Raw genomic sequence first — 20551 nt, 5'->3', positions numbered from 1 at the left:
CTTATGGATGCGGCAGCAAGGGCCCTCAGACGTCGCAAGGTGCTTGTGGTGGGAATGCAGCATTCCCTCCCTTTGGGTGTGTATCTCCCCGCCCCCCATTCTCTGGTCCTCTATACCTCTGATCCTAAACCCCACCACAGACCACCCACACTGCTGAGAAGCCCAGGAAGAAGCTTCTCAGCTCCACACCAACACTGGGAGGAGGTTAGGATGCTTACACAGAAGGCTCCTTTCTTCCACCGATGGCCTTTCAGAGTACGGTACAGCCGGCCAGCAGCAAATCCACCGAACACCCTGTGGGGGAATGGCAGGAAGCCACACCAGGGAGATTTGTTAGTTCGGGCAGGCTGCCTGGGCGAGCCCCGGAGCTCACTCAGACACACCTACCCCATGAACATGAAGAGGAAGCAGGCCGTGGTCATGAGAGCTCCCCGGCTGGAGGGCGACAGCATCCCAAGCATGGCCACGACTGTGGAGGGAGGGGGAGAAGAGAGACAGGGCGGCTGATGGCCAGGGTCCCAGGGCCCCGGCCCCCATCCCAGGCTGGTACTCAGGGCCCAGGGCAGATGAGGCTTGATGAGGTTCCCTCTTCCCTTGGCCTTTCTGACAGCATACTCCCTCGCTCTCTACAGGAGAAGATCGGTCTTAGCCGGGGTTCACAGGAGAGTAGCAGCTGCCAGGTGCTGGCTGGCCACATGTTCCCTGCAGCTTCCAGTCCACAGAGCACTTGCAACTGGCCAGCACAGAGCTCAGACCATCACGGATGCCTGCTCACTGCATCTGCCTGCTCGGCCCTGCGGTGGGTGGGGGGTGCTGCTTATCCACTTCTCAAATGAGAAAACAGGTTCGCAGAGGTCAAGGGAGGTGTCCAAAGTCACAAAGCCCAGCGGCATGAGCCTGAGGTACAAACTTAGGCAGATGCACTGCTAAGAGATTAGATCTTAAATGTTCTCATCGCAGGAAAAAAAAGCATGTAACTATGTGCGGTAATGAATGTTAACTAAACTTACTGCTGTGATCATTTCACCATATATACACACAGCAAACTGTTGTACCGTACACCTTACATAGTGTTATGTGTCAATTAAAAAATAGTTTAAATGGTAAAAAAAATTTTTTTAGGCAGACTGACTTCAGAACTGTCTATAATTACTATATATTAGGGTTTGGGGGGTTGTTTTCTGAGAAAAGACCTGGTGCTGACTTGTGTAAGTCACTTAAAGCCTGACTGCCGAGGGAGGCCAACCTCACAGCACTGGCGTGTGGCTTTGCTGAGAGTGGACGTGGTAGGCGACCCACAGTGCTGGAGCGCTCTGAGGCGCAGCCAACCACCAGAGCCTGGTGCTGAGAGGACCTGGCCCTCCTGCTGGCATAGACGACTCCGTCTGGCCCAGTGGTGCAGACCTGCGCCGTTCTCCAGGGGCGGGAGGCCACCTCTCTCTCAGACTCAGGCCTGTGCTCTCTGGTGACAGGACCCCACTGCTAGCCCCAGCAGGCCCACTCACAGATGACGATGAGGATCATACAGAAGAGCTGAATGCCTGAGCCCAGGAGGGAGCTGAGGATCATGGGATACTGGGGGGGCCTGAAGACGTCTCCGTGTACCAGCTTCCACCCAGACTCTTCCATGGTGTCTTCCTGCAGCAAAGGGCCAGAAGTGAGGCTGCTTCTTGGGGCCCAGAGGACGCATCTCCTGCAGGGACCCACACCCCTGGACTAGGGCTGAGGGTCCTTTGGGTGTCAGACAGCCTCCACTCTCACCTGAGAGTACACGACATGACAAAGTACTCCCCAGAGAAAATGTCACACGGAAAAGGAGGGCACAAGCATGAGGCTTGCAGCTACATAAAAGGCGAAACTCCTCTCCAAATTCCACAAGCCTTGCGCATGGAAAAAGAGCGTAAACATCAGCACACTGAAATGTTAACTGTGAGAGTTTTTTTGAGTGGTGAAATTTAAAAGCAATATTTTTTTAACTGATTATAAAAGTAATATGGGCTCTTATGCAATAAAAAAGTAAAAATAAATTTTTTTGGCACATGGTATGCTACAAATGAATAAAAAATAATAAATGTTTACAGTAGCGGCGCCTGGGTGGCTCAGTCGTTAAGCATCTGCCTTTGGCTCAGGTCATGATCCCAGGGCTCGTAAGTAAACTCAAAATTAAAAAAAAAAAAAAAAAAACAGGAAAACATAGAAAAATACAATTTATACTCCCAGCACTTAATGATATCATTGTTTTGACACATTTCTTTTAGCTCTTTATGTATGTGTGTGTATATATATATGCATATGTATATATAATTTTTAAACACAAAACTGGAACCAGACCCTATTTATTGCATACTTAGTTATTTTCAGGTGATGTTTGATCATAAGCATTTCCTCATTCCCAATAAGTACTCTACAATTAGTATTTTAATGTCGGTACAACTTTCTATTGTATAACTGCATCATAACATAGCCAATCCATTTTTATGGAATATCAGGCTACATCTAGTTTATTTAAATTATAAATAGAGCTATAAATAAATATACCTAGACCAAGTCTTTGTGGTTCTGATAGTTTCCTTTGGAAAATTCTAAAAGAATGACTGAGTCAAAGCAAGTTAACTATTGTATAGTTCGTGCTATGTATAGCCAATACGTAACTTTTCAGGAAACTACAAATTTATACTTGCATGGGTGGCTTGGAAAAGTGCTTAGCTCACATCCACCTTGCTGCCAATGACTACTATATGAAAACACACTTGGACTGATCTGAAGGTCCAAAACTGTCTTCTCATATTGTTTGAATCTGTTTTGGGGTGGGGGGTGGATAACCATCCCTGAGGTAAAAATGTTTTTTCATATGTTTACTTGCCATTTCCTAGTCAGTAAATTTTTTTTCATTCTTACATTAGAGATTTTGGGACTTTTTAAAACCAGTTCTTTTAACTATTGCCTATTTTTCAAGTTTGTCGCACTTTCCTGTCTTATCTATATATTCTGACATGTGGAACAGTTTTTAGATTTTTTTTTAAGTAGGCCCAACACCCAACATAGGGCTTGAACTCACGACCCTGAGATTAAGACCTATGTGTTGGGGTGCCTGGGTGGCTCAGTGGGTTAAAGCCTCTGCCTTTGGCTCAGGTCATGATCCCAGAGCCCTGGGATCCAGCCCCGCATCGGGCTCTCTGCTCGGTAGGGAGCCTGCTTCCTCCTCTCTCTGCCTGCCTCTCTGCCTACTTGTGATCTGTCTGTGAAATAAATAAATAAAATCTTTAAAAAAAAAAAAAAAAAAGACCTATGTGTTGTACCAACTGAGCCAGCCAGGCGTCCCCAGTTTCAGATTTTTAATGTTATATTCATTAAGTTTTCTTTCTGTGACTTCTCCCATTGCTTTTATGCTTAGAAATCAGAATGCTTATCCCTATCATTTTGGGTCATTAAACATTTTTTCCTTTTCACACTACTCTATGAAAAAAAAACACACACACACACACCACCACCACCACCACCCCCACCCCTCGACCCTTGGTCTGCTAGGCCCAGAACACAATTGCTAGTCTGCCCTCCCTCTCCGAGTCCATCCCTCCCCAGCCAAGACCTCGTACAATGTCATCCTCCTTGTTATAGTTGGCGATGTCCTTCCGGAGAGTCCGAATGATGATCATGCTCAGGATGCCTGAAACGAACAGGATTGGGAGGAAGAGGCCTGAGCACTGCCAACGGAGCCTCCTGGGCCTGGTGTTTCGCTGAGTGACGCTGGCACACCTGGCTTCCTCCAGTGGGCAGTGGGTAGGCAGCTGCCTCAGGCTGTCTGCTGAGCAGAGCTCCACCCCAGCTATCCAGACAAGGGTACATAGAGGGTCATTCCCCTGGCAGGGGAAGGAAAGAGCCACTGGGATGGGTTTGGGCAGTCAGGGGACACTGCTTTTTATTCCAGGGAGAACAACACTTTAGCTGCTCCACGTCTTGGTCCTCCTGACCTCTGCAGCCTCACTGCCTCCTGGGCAGACCTCCCATGCCGCCCCTGCGTGCTTGCTACCTCTGTCATCAGTTCACAGCCTCCATGGCCCTACTGGGACTGCCTCCTGTTCCCTTTGCCCGGGGTGCCCCACTCTGTCCTGCGCCCACTCCCACTTCAACTTACCCCAGGCATCTTCACCTTTCAACACCCCAAAAAGGTTTAGAGGCCCCCCACTTGTACCTCCACAGCACCCTGTTTCCTCTCCAGGTTAAGACAATGGGCTGTATGACCTCAAGCTAATTTGACCTTTTAGTCTTGGCTCATGGAACTTGAAGGACTGACAGGTTTGGAAAGGACTTAATAACACAGCAGCTGCCCCTCAGGAAATGTTTAATAAAGAGCAGCTAAAATCATCTTTGCTTCCCATATGACACTGAAATGTGGGTGTCACTCCACCTCTGCCTACTACCCTCCCCCTGGCTCACCGGCCAGCTTCTCACCAAGCCTGTCCCCCTGCACAGCCATGGCCTTTGCTGGACCCATCTTTCCCTGGGTCTCTGAATGCTGGCTCCTCTCAGTCCAGAGAGGTTTTCTCTCAAGCAGCCTTCACCCTTTCTCAAGAGCTGTGTATCTGGTCACCTTGTTTATCTGCCCCAAAGCACTTACCATTATCTGGACTCAACCACTTCTCTGCTCTTTTGTCTCTCCCAGCACCAGAACAGACTGTGAGGGGCCAGGCTTGCTCAATACCATATACCCAGCATGGGCCACAGTCCTTGCACAGAGCGGGCAAAAACGAAATCTCGTCCAATGACTCAATGAAGGTTGCATGGAGTGGTGTATCTCTCTTCCCCGAGGGAACTCTCCAGAAAGGAGACTAAATCTTGTTCCCCTCTGCATACCTGATGCCTAGCACAGAGCACTGATGTTTGTTTTTGACCTACATTTGGCCCCGAGAACACCCTAGAAGTCCCCCTTTAGTCATGTGATGCACCTCAGGCCTTTATCCCTCACCCTCTTGTCCTCTCTACCTCCCATCTGCAGATCTCTCACCTGACAGGAAGAAGACCACCACGACAGAGTTAATGATAGAAAACCAGTGGATCTGCACGTCACTCATGGTCAGGTAAGTATCCCAGCGAGAGGCCCATTTGATGTCGCTTTCCTGGAGGGGAGGGAGATAGAGTGGAAAAGCAGTGCTTTGAGTCAGACCTCTTGCTAGACACCTCCTGCCCAGACCAGAACCCTCCTCCCCTGCCACGGGCTCCAGCCCCTTCTCACCTCCCAGTGTACAGAGTAGGTGAAGTACAGCTGATTCTCCTTGCTGGGGTCGATTTCTTGGGGCGAGGAGCTGGTACCCTCAGGCAGGGTGCATGAACTCTTCTCATCTGCCTTGATGTCTGCAAGAGACAGAGACTCAGTCTGTTCCTGCGGGGACCAGGGCCACTGCCTGGGGCTGTTCTGGGGGGTGCTCTCAGAGGCTGCCTGCTGCTGGGACCCAGGGTCTGAGGGGAGGCAACAGAGCTGTAAACTTCCTCCCCAGAGCCCTGACCTTCCTAAGAGCCTCTCGGGCTGCTGGGTATGGAAAAGGGGGTCTGAGTCCCTCACGTGATCTCTCTTTACTCAATTCAAGTGTTCATGTATTCACTCAATCAGCCCCATGGAACAGGAAAAACACCACTGACTCCTGCTATCCCATTTACTCATTCACCGGGTCCCCAGAGTCCCAGCACACCAGTAATTCAATCACTCAGATGCTTCTGTCTTCATTTACTCCTCCGTTCATCCCATTATCTGTCCATTCACTCAACCAACCACCATGTAATAAGCACCTCTCTGCCCAGCACTCTGCTGGGGAGAAAATGGTGAGAAAAGGAGACAGAGCCTCTAAACTTGAGGAAATGGCTGAAGGAAGAGATGATGTCAAGAATATCACGCAATAAACATAAAGCTGTGCTCACGGCGCTCACCAGAAGCAGGACAGCACTCTTAAAGCACAGGATCTATGGCTTACATGAGATTGTTGGAGATGATTTTGTTTGAAAACTAGGTTCCATAGCTTAAAAAAAAAAAGCCAGAAACCTACCACCACTACCACAGCCCGGGGGTGAGCCAGGGCTGAGAGGTGAGAAGCCGGACCAGTCCCTATTGGGTTCATGGGGCTGGGCTCTCAGACTCCTGCACAACTCTTGACCCTGGGCCAATTCTCGTCTCTGCAATCACTTACAGAGAGGAAGAGTAACACAGAAACCAGCTGTCTGACTGCTCTGTCTGCATCACTGCCCCTTGCTCTTCAACCTAAGGGAAGCTAGCTGGCTCTTCCAAGAGGCCCAGCCAAGTCCTAGTCGCTATTTGTTCTCGGCCAAGTCACCAACCTCTCTGAGTCTCCGGTTCCCATCTATAACCACCACACACTTCCAGGGGTAGCGAGAGGGGGTAAACAGGGAAGGTGCCAGGCCAGGACACACAGGTGTCAGCTCTCTCCCATGCTCCGCCTTCTCTCATGGGAATGTAGTGACCCTACCTTGGCTGGGCCCATATGCCACACTGTGGCCTATCAGCCCTCTGAGAATCAAGTGTGAGAAGACCCTGGGTATGGAAGCCCAGGCCCATCCAGCCCGGCCCCTCTGGTCATACCTCCCCACTCACCCTCCAGCCTGATGCTCTGGGGAATCACCTCGAAGCGGACGACGCGGTACGTGTGCTCCTGATCCTCTTCGAGGTCCTCCCGGTGGTAGTAAAGGATGAACGAGAGATGATTGTGCAGGTAAATCTAAAACAGCAGTGGAGAGAAGAAAATACCTAGTGGTCCAGAAACAACCAGAGAATCATTCCAATATCAGGTCCCTCCCCTGGGTCCAGCAGGCCCAGCTGTTTCAACCTGCCAAAAACACTGCTCTCACAGCACTCCCCACTCAGAAACCATCCAGGGGTCCCTGGGGCTAACTAGATAAGAGTCTGGATCCCTTAGGCCGGGCATTCACATCCTTCTATCATGTTTTCAGACATCTAGCTCACCTGGTCTCCCTCAGCCCTTTCCTGCCCCGTGAACAGTTCCCACACTGCAGCTCCGTTCCCGGCATTCACTCCGGCTAGAATGCCAACCGACTCCACTCAAATCAAGCCTCCCTATTTTTTAAGACCCACCGCCTCCGTGACAACCCGAATGTGCAACGAGCTCTTCTGAGCTCTGCTGGCATTGATCATCACGGCACTAGCACCATCAGTAATGGGACTTAAGATGCAGGGTCCCACATGGTCAGTTCTCTTCTGAATTGGGATCGGAAGCCCGCTGAGGTCAGGAGCTATGCCTCAAAAGAAATGGTTTTGTCCTTTACTCCCTTCATAGAAGGTTGAAGTTCAGTTTAGAAAATTAGACAAGAGAATCACTGTTATTATCATTGCCATTATTAGCATATTTCTCAGAGGCTGTGCCATAAAATAGTAGACACACCAATCATCTCCTTTACTCTGCGTAACTAGCCCAAGGGGCAGCTATGGACACTGGATGCTTTTTACAGATGAGGAATCAAAGGCTCAGAGAGGAAATAGGTAGGCTCAAGGTCTCTCAACAACTAGTAAGCGATGGAGGTGGGATCCAACAGCCAAGGAGCCAGCACGCTCTTGACCACTATCCTACCCAGCTCTCCTACATACTGTTCCAATTCCATCTGTTTTTTGTTTTAATCTTACAAATATGGAATCTGACCTTTTGAGGAGCTGTGCCTTCCATTTCCTGTGTAGCATCTGCCAGAGCCTTGTCCAAAGCACGGACTCTCATAGCCCATGCCCAGGGGCACCAGGAGAAACCTGCCTTGGCCATTCTACCTTTTGTTATAAACCTAGAGCTAAATATGTCCCCCTTCCCTGTGGCCCCAAGGGCTCGTGACTTACCAGGTAAAACACCCCCAGCCCTTCATGCTGAGACACTCTACCTTATTGACGTCTGTGAAGCCGAGTCGGTAGCCGTGTTCAAACTGCACATCTTTTTCCTTCTTCTTGTCATCACCATCGCGGTTGGAGTAGAGCTCCAGCCGGGTGGCCACAGGCAGGTTGTCGGCGATGCTGGAAACCCAAGGCCCCGCTCAGTCCCCCTGGACTGCCTCTCCCATCCGTGCCCATCCCACCCCAAGTCAGGGCCGGCAGGGAGCGCAGGACAACTTACAGGTGGACATAGTAGTCTTCCGTGATCCGCTCGGCCACAAGCCGGCTCTGCTCCACGGTCAGGGTCACTGGCTTGCTGGACTGGCTGCACAGAACCTCACACTTCTTTTCGCTGTTCATTAGCACCTGGAAAGGGGTGTTGACAATCCGGTCCCCTCTCAGCACCTCTCCTGCCGTAAGAGAGACACATGGATCTCAGAGCTTCAGCCCTGAGCTTGCTGAGGTCACCAGGGCCAAGGAGACACTGCTGACTCGCAGGGCCTTTGGCAGTTCCCCAGCCTGGCACTCGGTGTTCTACCCTACCTGGAGAGAGCCGGCCCCTCCACCTCCCACCTGGCCTCCCCACCCCCACTCTGATACCGCCACCAGACTCTCCAGGGCATGTCAAATACACCTCTTGCGCCTCAGGTGCCCCTTCTTGCCCATGTTCCTGGGAAGCTCCTCCTCACCCTTCAAGCCCCACTTCTGTTCCCTCCTCCAGGAAGCCCTTCCTGACCTCTTTGGGGCCGAGCTTGTCCCTCTCTCCCCTCATTTCCCTCTGTGTAGAGGCAGCGTCATACAACACTGAGGACTGGACCGGCTACCGAGCCCTGGCACTGACACTTACTGTCTTGGTCTTGATTAAGTTATATAACCTCAATGAGCCTCAATTCCCTTATCTGTAAAACGGGGATAATAACAGTAATCATCTCACAGGGTTCCAGTGAGAAAGCAAGTTTGAGGCACACAGCAGGCTGGCAACAAATGCCATCTTTATTGTCAGCGTCACTCCTGCACCTTTTCACACACTGCCGATGTGACTTTGCACCGGGCGCTGCCATATTAACCATCTGCTACCTCTGACTGGGAGCTCTTTTAAGGGCAGACAGTATTTCCCACTCATTTCTGTGTCTTCAGATCCCAGTTCGGCCAGGGAGGGAGGTGGGGTACTGCACACCCACTGCGAGCCTACTGCCTCAGAGCGGGGGCCAGGCACCAGGTGCAGAGCAGCTCAGGGCTGCCCACGGCCAATGGCACTTCCATTCTGAGCTGTTCCAACGGTTGTACTGAGATGATGTGAAACTGGGGAAAGCTGAAGACGGACCGCCGCCAACAGGCAGGACGAGCGCCTGCACATACACGGAGTCCAACACGGGTTTAAGCAGCAGGGACCTGCCTGGATACGGCCCTATCTGCCCGGTCAGTCATTTTTTCATTCATTTAGTCATTCATTCACTCATCCCCAGCATCTACCTGGTACTGCTTATGGGCTTGGCCCCGAAGATGCGATGTTAAACACATATACTCACGGAGCTTACGGTGTAGTGGGAAGACAGACTTGGTAAAATCATGACGTAACAAGAGGAACTTGCTCTAGACATTTCCCTGAGGAAATGATGTTTGAAGTGAGCTCTAAAGGAAGAGGGGCACTGATTAAGTAAAGAGACAGAAGAACATTCTAGACAGAAGGAACAGTACGTGCAAAAGCTCCTGGGGGGTGGGAGGCATGTGCTGAGCCGGAGAGGTCTGTGTGGTCACAGCGCAAAAAGCAAAGGGGGCAGGTGACTTAAGGTGAGCCTAAGAGACGAGCTGGAGTCAGACCTCAGGGCCTGTGGGCAGTGCTGGAAGTTTGATCTTTACCCAAAAGACCCTGAGGGCTTTCTAACAGAGATGGAGGAAGACATGACCTTATTCAGATGACAGAAAAATCACTTTGGCTGTTTTAAGAAGAAAACACAGAAGATGCAAGGGACTGGCTGGGACGATGCCAGTCAGTCATGCATGTGAGTGAGGACGGGGGCCGGACGGGGCGGTGCTGAGTGTGGAAGCAAGCACGCAGATTCAGGAGCTACTGAGTGGGGGAACTGAGGGGGCCAGGTGCTGACGGATACAAAGGACAAGTGAGAAGCGGAGGGAGACTGAGGTTTCTACAACGGGGTGCTAGCTGGGAAAACAGAAAGAGGAGCAAATTTAGACGAAGGCCTTTCTTTGGTTTGGACATGTCAAGCGGGCAATTAGATACCCAAATTTCAGGCTCCCATGACAGGTCAGGACTGTGGATGAAAGCTGTGAGTCGCTGGCGTACGAACAGTAGTGGGAGGGCGTAAGCTGCACCCCTGTGCATGGTAGCTGCCCTGGTGAGTGTGGACAAGGCACTCAGGAGAGGCACAGGGAGAGGAGGGGCTCCCCTTCCCCCATTACAGAAGCTGAGCCTAGAGAACCCAGGAACGGACTGGCCAGTGGAGAGCAAGGACGCCAGTAAGAATTATCTGCATAGTCTGCTGGGGAAACGATTCGGGTCACCGTCTTCATTTCACAGAAGACGACCCTAGAAGCAGACAGGGACGGAGACTTGCCCGTGATCAGACGAGGAGACTGTTGTAGCACTACGCTCTTGGACTCCTTCCTCCACATCATGCCCTACTGCCCATTTCTTTTTAGTCTACACGGAGCTCACTTGAGGAAAGGAAGAAAATACACAGAGAGGAACAAGGCTGGAGACCATGTAAGCAGGTATCACATCTTGATATTTAGAAATTAAATTAACATCAAGAGAGAAGACAGGCTAGTCTGGAACAGCTCATCTCTAATATGCAAATGTTCCTTTTAACTTTTTACAGCTGGAGCAGATCACTGGCCAGGCTAAAGGAGCATCAAGGTAGGAACATGGACCCTCTAAGTGAGTTGGAGGCTGTGGCCCAGTACATCTGCCCCCAGACACTCCCACACACACCCCAGCACGGATCTCCATCAGCGCGATCACCACAAGCACAGCCCTCACACAGCCCAAATGAACCTTTCTGGAGAAGGCAGTCTGGACAACAGAAAGAATTCTGTCTTTAGAGTTAAAAAACACCTGGGTAATATGTTAATATGTCAATTTCTCCCCTTACTGGCCATGTGATCTGTGGAGCAAGACTTTTAAACCCTCATTGCTGCCCCTCCCTCTACTATGAAACGGGAGCAATCATACTGGTGAGTGACTGGGGCGAGGAACTGTACCTCTTTTCGTCTCACTTCCCTTACCTGTGTTAAGGGGATAGTAAGAGGAGCTATTTCATAGAGCTGTTGTGAGTATTAATGAAGTTAAAGCGCAGAAGTGCCTAGAACAGCGCCCAGCTCATCAGAGCCCTGTAAGTATTAATGGTGGTGATGATGAGAACAGAGAGTACAAGGTTTGCCATCTAACAGGTATGTAACCAAGGAATTTTCTCCTCCATTTGGGCAGGACACTAACATTGACTGAATCCTACTGTGTCAGACACTGGGCTAGAAGTGGGAGAGAGAGAGGAATATAAAGCATGATCTCTTGACTCCTAAGAACCCACAGGCCATGAAGGCAGGCACTCCACAAAGACAGACAGAGATGTAATGTAGCAGAATAACTTTTGTACATAAAAGTTTCCATTTCTGTGAGGCAGAACATTCCCCAGCTTCATGGAGGATGCAGCAGAGGCTCAGAGGGGTTAAGGTCACCCAGTGTCACACGGAGGGGTGCCCAACTGCTGAGCACAGGCTGGCAACGAGTCCACACCAGCTCATGGGCATGGGAGGAACTGTTCTGAGGGTCCTTTGACCAAGAGGACAAAGCAAGTCAAGTTTCTCAGGCAGAGACAAGGTGGCCAGAGCACAATATGGTGTGGAAAGGGAAAAGGAGGGTAAGTGACAGGTTGGGGGCACAGCCCAGACAATCAGTGGAAGTCAGTCCAGGCCCCAAGACAACAGTAGGAAGCAAGATGAAGGGATGGGAGGTGCTGCCTGCTTTTGGCTAAGCTGACTACAAGGCCTGCCTCCAGCTGGTCTGGGACACCCAATACCTGATCATAGATACACTTATCAGCTAGAGACTCTGGAAACATCTGAGCCAGGGGTAGCTCAGACAGTGAAGGCAAACCTTTCAGAGTCCTGCTCAAGAACCAATTCTCTCCTTTCTCCTTCCTAAGCTGTAAGAGGAAAGTCTCCTAAGCTTCTTGAGGTCAGGGACAGCATCTACCCACATTTTTATCTCTAGGACCCAACACCGACACGGGTAAGTACTAAGAATCTGTCGGGAAGAGAGGCTTCCAAATGTCTTTTGCTCTAAGCCTGCAATTCTAGCAAATGGAGAATTATTTGAATTGGAATAAGAGGACTATTTATGGAACATACATCCCAGACACTGCGCTGGGTGCCTCGCACATTTTTTGAAGCAAGTCTTGCACACTTAGCAAGAACTACAGTGATGCCTCTGCTTCTTTTAGGGCCAGAGGTAACCACTCACTCTTTTAATTAAAAGCAGAGTAGGTTGCAGAAGCCACGAAAGAGAAGGGAATATCTAGCAATCAAGGGAGGGCTGGTCTGAGCAGCAGCCAAGGACTGAAACTCTGAAGTCTGACTACGTAGTCTCTAAGCCCGGCTTGGCTGTAAATTAAAAATATAACCAGAGGCAAGTCCCTGACCTGTAGAATGGGCATAAACACAGCATCTGCCACCCCAGGCCTGTTCTGAGGCTTGAATAAACTGCTCTGTATGTAAACAACGTAGAACGGCATGCGGCACACAGGAATGTCAGGGTTAACCGCTACCGTTGCCACATAAGGACGTGGCTTCCCGTTTGGGACACGGTCAGAGGAGAACTTACCCAGATTCTCTGCCTTGTAGGTGATTTTTTTGGGTTGGCAGAAGGGCAGCGAGTAGTACTCATAAGGTAGCTGCGTTCGAGAGCTGGTGAGCTTCACAGCCTAGTGGGAGAAGAGAGGCTGTTGTTCATCAACCCGGAAACCCAGATGGCTGTTTCAATAATCCTCCCTGGTACCCACAAATCGTTGGTACACTTTGTAATATTATTAGCAAACTGACAGCAGCAGATCACAGCTGTAGTACACTAGATACTAAATGGTCTACGATTCTGAATTATTTCATGTTTCATTTAGTTTTAGACTACATTATAGTTTTGTTTGAAATCAGAACCAAATTCAATACATTCTGAAAGTCTGATATCCTTTGACCCTATAATTTCACTTCTGGGCTTCTTTCCTAGGAAATAACTCCAAATGAGGGTAAACTTTAGGAACAAAGAGGTTCACTCCTTACTCATAACCACAGTGCTCTCCTGCCTGCGGTTTCTCAAGCCCGTCCAGCTCTTTCCTGGCTCAGGCTCTGTGCCCACTGCTCCTTCCTGCCTAACTCCAGGCCCGTCTGGCTCCTTCATACATTCCGGTCCCGGCTTAGGGTCCCTCACCTGGAAGCCCTCCCTAACTAGCTCATCTACCATTTGCTCTATTGCAACATGCACAGTTTCCTAGGTAACATGTCTGATAAAACATAATTATTTTGTTTACCTGTTGCTTTAAAAAAAAAACAACAGTCTCTTCCACGACAATTTAACAGTTAGGCTTTGTGAGGATAAGGACCTACAGAACCAGGCACACAGCAGTGTTCATTAAATGTTTGCTGAATGACTGAAGTGAGGAAAAATGGGAAAACAAGTATAAGCTCTCACGATCCGGAGACTGGGCAATAAACCGTAATGGGCTCATTCAATGAATATTACACATCATTAAAAACAAGGTTTAAGGGCGCCTGGGTGGCTCATTGGGTTAAGCCTCTGCCTCCGGCTCAGGTCATGGTCTCAGGGTCCTGAGATTGAGGCCCACATCGGGCTCTCTGCTCAGCAGGGAGCCTGCTTCCCCCTCTTTCTCTGCCTGCCTCTCTCCCTACTTGTGATTTCTTTCTCTGTCAAATAAATAAATAAATAAATCTTTAAAAAACAAGGTTTAAGAAGACCACGAAGGAGAATGTTTAGGAAGTGAGGCATGCACAGAGAATATAGCTCTGGAAATGGTGACACTCACGGGCAACGCCAAACCATAGATAAACAGAACTAATCAAAATGTTACAAAAAGTGGGGCGCCTGGGTGGCTCAGTGGGTTAGGCCGCTGCCTTCGGCTCAGGTCATGATCCCAGGTCCTGGGTTCAAGCCCCACATCGGGCTTTCTGCTCAGCAGGGAGCCTGCTTCCTCCTCTCTCTCTGCCTGCCTCTCTGCCTACTTGTGATTTCTCTCTGTCAAATAAATAAATAAAATCTTAAAAAAAAAAAGTTACAAAAAGTAAATTCTGATCCACATGCAAATAAAATTATCTTTGCTATTTAGAAACTACCAACCATTCCTATGCACCATCTAAAAAAGTGTAAATACTTTTTAGAATCCAGGTCCACAATCCTTATTTAAAACTCTTACTTTGGAAATTAGGAATTTTTTTGGTTTTTAGTAAAAGGCAGTATGGACAACACCCCCCAGCTGGGTCTGGGACAGTACCCCATATTTAATAACCGTGCAAAGAAATGCAAAAATATTCATTATAAGTGGGATAAATAAAGCCAAACACTTCAGGCCAAGTCTTGTCAATGAAAGCTTAGAAAACTGGGTTTCAGAGGTTTTAAGATGTTGGACGAAGGGACTGAGGACTACTATTAAGCATTTCATAAACTGCTTGAGCCAAAATGGCCAAAAAGTTAGTGTCTATTGTAGCAGCCTGTTATTTTGTTTCTTACATTCTCTCGTTCTGGATAATAAAAAAAAAAAAAAAATCCACATTACAGAGAGACCGAGTCCCAACTTTATGTTCCCTCACCCTTCCCATCCCTCGACCCAAAGTGTCCCCTCTCAGACCCCCAGCCTGGCAGGCCCGGAAGCCAGTGCCACCCTCTCCTCCCTGTGCCACAAGCTTTGCTCTGGAGGGGGCTTTTGGCAGAAGCACTGTGAGGAAGGGTACTGCAGTAGGTCAGAGCTGGAGCAGTTAAAGACTAAGCCTCACCACATCACCTCGGACAAGGTGGTTTACTTCCCTGGGCCTTGATTTCCATTATCTGTAAAATATACGGTAACTCTGTAAAATATACAGTATCTGCTTCAGAGGGTTCTTGGGGGCATCTGAGTTAAGTCACGCATAATGTCTGGCATGTAAATAACCCTCAATAAATGTTACTTTAATTACTTTTCCTGAAGGTTACAAGTCTGATTTGGGAGGAAGAGATGTGCTCACAATAATGAAACACATGTAATGTTGCATTTACTCGTTAATTACTGCTTAGCTCTAAATGAACTTTTTAAAAAAGATTTTTAAAAAAGATTTTATTTATTTATTTTATGTATGTATGTATGTATGTATGTATTTAGAATGAGCAGGGGGAGGGGCAGAGGGAGAAAGAATCTGAGGCAGACTCCACGCTGAGTGCAGAGCCTGACACAGGGCTCGATCCCACAACCCCGAGATCATTATCTCAGCCGAACTCAAGAGTTGGATACTCAACCATCAGAGCCACCCAGGCACCCCTAAATGCAGATGTTTTTTAATGGCCACTCCTCAGACATACTTATCCACCCTGCCAGGCTGCATACTAGGAGCTGGTAACACAGCAATGATTGGGACAGAGAAGATCCCAGCTCTTCTAGAACTTGATTCCTAGCAGTTTTCATTTTTTCTTTTTTTTTTTTTTTTGTTTTTTTTGTTTTTTTTTTCATTTTTTTTTCATTTTTTCTTTTAAGCAAATATATTATTTACATATTTTTCCTCTTCACTGGTTAATTCCCCCCAGATAATCACAAGTTGCTTGTATGTGATGCCCCAAATAAGCATGACATGTAGCAATTTTGTCATTTTGCTAATACCTAAAATGTGGCAGCAAACACAGGGGCATGTATGTGATGGCACATCCTCTGGCTGGTCCTTTGTGACCATCTTCTGCTTCTCCTTTTGAACACTGTGATGCCCAGGGGAAGATAAACTCGATGTTCACACAATCTTATTGCTTTGTTTTTGCACAGACCAGTAAAGACGTGATTCAACACAGTAATGAGGCAAGAAATGTATGTTTATTTTAGGAGCAGAGTTTATTTTCATAACCTTGTAAGTTCTGTTAGCCGTTTTTTCATAATCCCTAAGGGTCCGAAGGACTACTTAAAAATTTCAACTACAGGGGCGCCTGGGTGGCTCAGTGGGTTAAAGCCTCTGCCTTCGGCTTGGGTCGTGATCCCAGGGTCCTGGGATCGAGCCCCGCATCGGGCTCTCTCCTCAGCGGGAAGCCTGCTTCTCCCTCTCTCTCTCTGCCTGCCTCTCTGCCTACTTGTGATTTCTGTCTGTCAAATAAATAAATAAAAAAAATCTTAAAAAAAAAAAATTTCAACTACACATTACTTTGTGAAGGGGGGAACAGTGTGGTAGTCAAGTAGTTGGGGATTTAGAGAGGTGAGAGGATGCCAAGTGTCCTCCCCTAAAAACACTGCACGGGGGCGGGGGACGACACAGAAAAATACTGAAGTATTAAAAGTGGTTATACTTGGGTGATGACAGAGGAGCGTCCCTTTGGCTGAGAGCCCTTGTATAAGTTTATGCCCCATCCCTTGTGGTAGTCTATATCCAGTGACTGGTTCATGGAGGGATCCAGAGAACCAGTCCTCTTGTTTTAATTTGGAACAACTCCAAAGGGCCGGCCATTCCAGTTTCAGAGCTTTCCACAGGTATCTGTTGTACCACGGCTCTGTGTCTCCCTCTGCTCAGTCCTGCTTCCCTCCCACCCTCCCAAGTGGCGACCCTCAGAGCCTACCCAGCCAAACTGCACCGGATCCCCACTTTAGAGTTTGCACCCTCGGAAACCAGATCCAAGAAAATCCACCACCAACCCCTATCCCTGCTTGGGGCTCTGAGAAGGCCACCAACACACTGTTAGAGAGCCATTAATCAAGGTGCCAGCCTGTCTACTGCCCCGATCAACCATTTTTTAAGTGACTCCTTCCCCATCTTTGCCCGTTGATTGACCCACAGTGGGCATCTAGCTTGAGAAGCAAAGGCGCCTGGTTGAATGGTTTCTCTCTAGACTTGTTCACGCACCAATGTGCCACATCTACTTACCATTGATTCTACTATGTATTTGGCTCTGACTCATTTTTAGGGAAATACATTTATTTAAGGAGCTAATACTGTATCACCATTAAAAATGGAAAACCAACAGCAGCCATAAAATCACGAGCTGAAGTAGCAGCTATTTTTCTTAATACACATTAAAAGAAAATAGGTATTAAAATAAAATGAATTTGTCATCTCATCTCTTAAAATCATCTCATATACCACCACTTAGTGAGGGAGGACGCAGTTGGGAAAACCCAAACTAGAGAGCCCAGCTGGTGGCAGAAACTGCAAGTGAAAACACAGAGGCCCTAATAGGCTGTGTATGCGCAGACAATCTGAGTCATGTGGAGAGAAGCTGGGAACAGAGAGGAGGATGGAGCTGAGGAAACAGGGAGGCAGGCTGAGAGAGACAGACAGACAGACAGACACACACACCTAGAAACAGACACATGTGAGGGTGAGAGTGAAAAACACAGACATGGAAAGAACCAGAACCAGAGCCAGAGCTGAAGAGAAAGAGAGGGACACAGAGCAAGAACACACTCAATCAGGCAAAGTCGCAGAGGAGAAGAGAGAGATGAAGGGGCAGACCTCCTGAACTGTGGGCTCCCGCGGGCACTCCCCATGCAGCCACGAACCAGGCAGCAAACCCGCATTTTGCCATGGTGGCTGGCCCTGGCTTTTGTTCTCTGCAAGCATGGAAAGGACAGGACCATCTCACCAGGGTCCTCCAGCCACGATGCCCAGCACGGAGGCTCCAATAGTCTGGCGCGGCACCTACCTTGATTTCTACAGGGTCGTTCTGGTGGAAGTTGATTGGAGCAACCCCAGGGACGTAGAAGGCACGTGTATCACACGTGAGAGAGAAAAGTAGCAGGGACCACGGCAACCAGTCCTGCTTGGAAGAAAAGAGTTCATAGTTGGAATGGGGGAAAGTAAACATCTTTCTGGGGCAGATCAAGTCATAGGACCTTCACACCTGCTTTAACTGACCCAGTCTCAACCCCGCTCTGTAAGTGCTGTCTTCCAAACGCCCCCAAGAGTCCCGCAAGGCACTGATTCTGCACTTCCAGAAACGAGTCACAAAATGAGTGAAGTAATTAACATGGGGACAAAAGGGAAGACTGCAATACAGGGTAGTCACAGCTCCCCACTTCCAGATCAATGTTCTTTTCACCTTTTCACATTGGGTCACTTTTACACTGGCTCACTCTCCAGTATAGTTAGTAGGAAACAAAGCTCCATAATGTTCCACCAATTCCCTTTTCTCTATATAGCAAGACGTTAGGAAGCTCCTATGTGACCAATATATTTTCCTATAAGCCTTCTCCAGATTGTACTGACCTCATCATCTGCCACTCTCCTCCTCACTCAGCCCCAGCTACACTGACCTTCTTGTTGTCTCTTGTCAGCAAGTCCTTCTCAACCCCTCTGAGCCATCACCTTTACTGTTCCCTCTGCCAGAATGCCTTTCCCACAGATCCCTGCATGGCTAACCTCATTCCTTATTTCATTCAGGTCTCTCTGAAATATCAGGTCCTCAGGGAAGCCTTTACTGCCAATCCGACCTAAAATAACGTCCTCGGGGCTCCCATTCTCCATTCTTCTACTTTATTTCTTTTCATGGGCTTCTCTACACACATGCACAACGTGCATGTACATCATCTTATCATGTACAATATGCATTTGTTTACTTGTGCAGTCTGTCGCCCCCGACTCAAGTGTGATCTCTGTGGGAGCACGGACTGTGTGTCCCCTGGGCTTGGCACCCAGCAGGCACTCAATAAATGGCTTGCATGCAGCATAGTCACCTGGGAATTAAAGGCAAGACCAGACCAATTACTGGCCTCAAGAAATGCACTCCATCAAAACCTCTCTTTCCCTTCATTAGCAACATGCTTCGCCCCCTCAAGGAACCAGAAGAGCTTCCCGATTCTCTCTCCCTACCTGGTGTGAACAAGGAACTCTTATCCAGACACCCAGATCCCAGACTCACTAGTGCTCCTGCATCTCCACTCTCTCTTCACCCCTGGAATGCTATAGCATTTCAGACCCTTGTTTCTGCCCACCAGACACTGGTCACAGCTTTCCAACGACCTCGCCTTCACAGCCCCTCCATCCTTCAAGTTACCGCCACACACACACACACACACACACACACTCACTCTCTCTCTCTCTCTCTCCCCGATGATTCTTTCTGGAACTCAGTGTTACATGGAAACAGAATCACTCAGGGGGCTTGCCAAAAATGTAGACTCATCTGCATTTTTACCAGAAGCACAAGTTGGCTTTAATAGTATAAGGTTCTGAGTTTGGTGCACTTTTTGTAGATACATAGCTTAGTCAAAGTCTTTTTTTTTTTTTTTAAGATTTTATTTATTTTTGAGAGAGAGAACAAGCACAAGCAGGGGAGAGGCAGAGGGAGAAGCAGGCTCCTGCTGAGCACGGAGCCCCATGCAGGCCTCAATCCCAGGACGCTGGGATCATGAGCCCAAGGCAGACCCTTAACTGACTGAACTAGCCAGGAGCCCCCCGCCAAAAAACTTTTAATTTTAAAATTAATTTAGGGGCGCCTGGGTGGCTCAGTGGGTTAAGCTGCTGCCTTCGGCTCGGGTCATGATCTCAAGGGTCCTGGGATCGAGTCCCGTATCAGGATCTCTGCTTGGCAGGGAGCCTGCTTCCCCCCACCCCCCTGCCTGCCTCTCTGCCTACTTGTGGTCTCTCTCTGTCAAATAAATAAATAAAATCTAAAATTAATTTAGATTTACAGAAGAGTTGCAAAAATATTGTGAGAATTCCTATAGACTCTCCACCCAGTTTCCTCTAACGTTAACACCTTACATAACTACAAGCAGGCAAGGCTTTAAAAAAAAATAACTAGCTTAAAAACGTTCTGGAAAAGTAGCACATACACAGTAAATAATTCAAACACAGTACAAATGGGTATACCATGAAAAAGAAATCTTCCTCCCACTTGGGCTCCCCATAGACAATTGCTATCACCAGTTCCCTTAAAATCCCTCCAGAGGCATTTTACATATTCACAAAGGGAAGGGCTTAGTAGTAGTATGGGTTTGCCCTGAATACAACAACAACAAACAGAATTTATTCTTTCTTTCTGAGATGGAAAGCCTGCTGACTATGGGCTGGCTGCAGCATCTGATTTCCTCTCGATCAGATAATTTCCTCCAACTGACCTGTTGTCAGAAGATTCTGGCCCTCCCTCCTTGGAACCCTGCGCTAGGCCTCCCTGGTCAGTCTTCAGAAATATGAATATGACTGCTTGGAGTGAGAGAAATAAGCCTTGTCCTCTTTGTACATAAATTCCGGTTAACTAAAACGCAAGTAAAACAAATCCCGCAGTACCGGCATTAACTGTCATACAACGTTTTTTAAAAAACGAAAACACAACAACAATGCAACTCTGAATTTTTGAAAAATGATGCAGAAAACAGATAATCCTCACAGAAAGATGTGATCAACAAACCAGAGATCAACTGATCTAAGAGGAAGAATCAACAGATGAAAAATGGCAAAGGTGGGGCACCTGGGTGACTCAGTGGGTTA

The 20551-nt window shown here is 48.3% G+C and overlaps 1 protein-coding gene across 5 annotated transcripts in view; it reads right to left on the bottom strand.

Moving 5' to 3' along the window:
- The window catches only part of TM9SF4 (transmembrane 9 superfamily member 4), a 51067-nt gene that overhangs the window by 12564 nt on the left and 17952 nt on the right, over nucleotides 1-20551 (bottom strand). For 3 of the 5 annotated variants that reach the window (XM_047745189.1, XM_047745190.1, XM_047745188.1), the window contains exons 2-12: nucleotides 17766-17879; nucleotides 12717-12816; nucleotides 8118-8286; nucleotides 7888-8017; nucleotides 6602-6725; nucleotides 5234-5352; nucleotides 5006-5117; nucleotides 3597-3667; nucleotides 1506-1638; nucleotides 388-469; nucleotides 219-294 (exon numbers count right to left, since the gene is read on the bottom strand). In XM_047745189.1, coding sequence (XP_047601145.1) covers nucleotides 219-294; nucleotides 388-469; nucleotides 1506-1638; nucleotides 3597-3667; nucleotides 5006-5117; nucleotides 5234-5352; nucleotides 6602-6725; nucleotides 7888-8017; nucleotides 8118-8286; nucleotides 12717-12816; nucleotides 17766-17879 — 1230 coding nt within the window. The remainder of the gene's footprint in view (nucleotides 1-218; nucleotides 295-387; nucleotides 470-1505; nucleotides 1639-3596; nucleotides 3668-5005; nucleotides 5118-5233; nucleotides 5353-6601; nucleotides 6726-7887; nucleotides 8018-8117; nucleotides 8287-12716; nucleotides 12817-17765; nucleotides 17880-20551) is intronic. The other 2 variants (XM_047745191.1, XM_047745192.1) reach the window with 1 other exon arrangement.

This window comes from Lutra lutra, chromosome 9 (assembly GCF_902655055.1).
Source record: "Lutra lutra chromosome 9, mLutLut1.2, whole genome shotgun sequence".
In the NCBI taxonomy this organism is placed as follows: Eukaryota; Metazoa; Chordata; class Mammalia; order Carnivora; family Mustelidae; genus Lutra; species Lutra lutra.
This window is presented reverse-complemented; position numbering and strand designations above follow the sequence as displayed.